The sequence below is a fragment of the Austrofundulus limnaeus genome, unplaced genomic scaffold (assembly GCF_001266775.1).
Source record: "Austrofundulus limnaeus strain Quisiro unplaced genomic scaffold, Austrofundulus_limnaeus-1.0 Scaffold642, whole genome shotgun sequence".
Taxonomy (NCBI): domain Eukaryota; kingdom Metazoa; phylum Chordata; class Actinopteri; order Cyprinodontiformes; family Rivulidae; genus Austrofundulus; species Austrofundulus limnaeus.
Window position 1 is genome coordinate 1 of NW_013953044.1, and position 1649 is coordinate 1649.

At 40.2% G+C, this 1649-nt stretch overlaps 1 protein-coding gene across 1 annotated transcript in view; it reads left to right on the plus strand.

Moving 5' to 3' along the window:
- Nucleotides 1-798: 798 nt before the first annotated feature.
- Nucleotides 799-1649, plus strand: part of prkn (parkin RBR E3 ubiquitin protein ligase) — a gene marked incomplete at its 5' end in the record, with an annotated part of 22933 nt that continues 22082 nt past the window's right edge. The window contains 1 exon segment of the mRNA XM_014027372.1: nt 799-962. Coding sequence (XP_013882826.1) covers nt 799-962 — 164 coding nt within the window.

Consider the following 1649-nt stretch of genomic DNA (forward strand, 5'->3'; position numbering starts at 1 on the left):
AGTACTCACAGGACTGTAAGGACTCAGTACATGTATAATATACTGCAGTACTCACAGGACTAAATGTATAATATACTGCAGTACTCACAGGACTAAATGTATAATATACTGCAGTACTCACAGGACTAAATGTATAATGTACTGCAGTACTCACAGTACTGTAAGGACTCAGTAAATATACAATATACTGCAGTACTCACAGGACTAAATGTATAATATACTGCAGTACTCACAGTACTGTAAAGACTCAGTACATGTATAATATACTGCAGTACTCACAGTACTGTAAAGACTCAGTACATGTATAATATACTGCAGTACCCACTGGTTTTGGACCTACATGTTGTGTGGACCAGCAGCCCCCCCAGCAGAGGGTCCCACAGTAAACATGTCTGTGATGTGAGGATGTGGACCACCTCACAGTTTTCACCCAAAGACCCCACTTTAACACTTAAAGTACACTTAAACTCTACTAAGTACATTTGAAGTTGTTCCATTTTAGTATTTAAAAGTAAACTTAATACACTTAAAATTGTGTTTTTGTACATCTTAAATACAACTAAAGTATATTTAGTATTAAATTAGTTGTTCATAAACATCACTCTTTAAGTACACTGCTGATTAGTGTGTCTTGAAGTACAGTAAAGTATACTTAGTAAAATACTCTGTCACCTGGGTATGAGACATTTGTAAGACCTGCACATCAGACTGAAGAAGGTCAGCAGCCTGAAAACACCTGAACGCACCTGAAAACCACAGTTTGTGCAGAAACGTGACCCAGCTTCACCTGTGCTGCAGTGTTTGTGCGCTACAACCTGGGCCCAGGTGTGCCTGTGGAGCTGCACGACTCCTCCAGCGTGGCTGAGCTGAAGGAGGTGGTGGGGAGTCAGCAGGGGGTCTGTCCCGAGGAGCTCCGAGTCCTGTTTGCTGGCAGGGAGCTGCAGAGCTCCTCCTCCCTGCAGGTGAGCTCCTGACAGATGTTTGTGCTGATGTGCTGCATGTCATCATCACACTGTCTGAACGCTGACTCAGCAAATCAGCGTCCCCTCAGGTTTCATGTTTCTGTTTTAGAACCGTTTTCAGCCCAACTACTCCTGCAGACATGTTGTTATTTTAGCTGCTCACATCAGGGTTCAGTTCATTCAGTCCTGTGATCCAGTCCCTGTTTCATCAACTTATAAACAGGAGTGCAGCAGGAGCAGGTGGATTCTGATTGGCTGTTGTCACGCTCATTTCCACCATCTTTAATCAGTAAGAGACTCAGCTGATCACCATAGAGCACTTTTTTTATCTCAATCACTAATCAGGATGCTCAGCCCGACAGCCACACATAAATAAGATTATTTCATGTCTTTGTAACTTTACTACTTTTAATCAGTCAGGCTTCAAAAACAAACTGTCTTCTTATGATTATGTTAGCTTTTAGCTATCGTTCTTCTTAATTTAGCTTTCAGCTATCGTTCTTCTTAATTTAGCTTTTAGCTATCGTTCTTCTTAATTTAGCTTTTAGCTATCGTTCTTCTTATTTTAGCTTTTAGCTAACATTCTTCTTAATTTAGCTTTTAGCTATCATTCTTCTTATGTTAGCTTTTAGCTATCCTTATTTTAGCTTTCGGTTATCATTTTTCTTATTTTAGCTTTTAGCTATT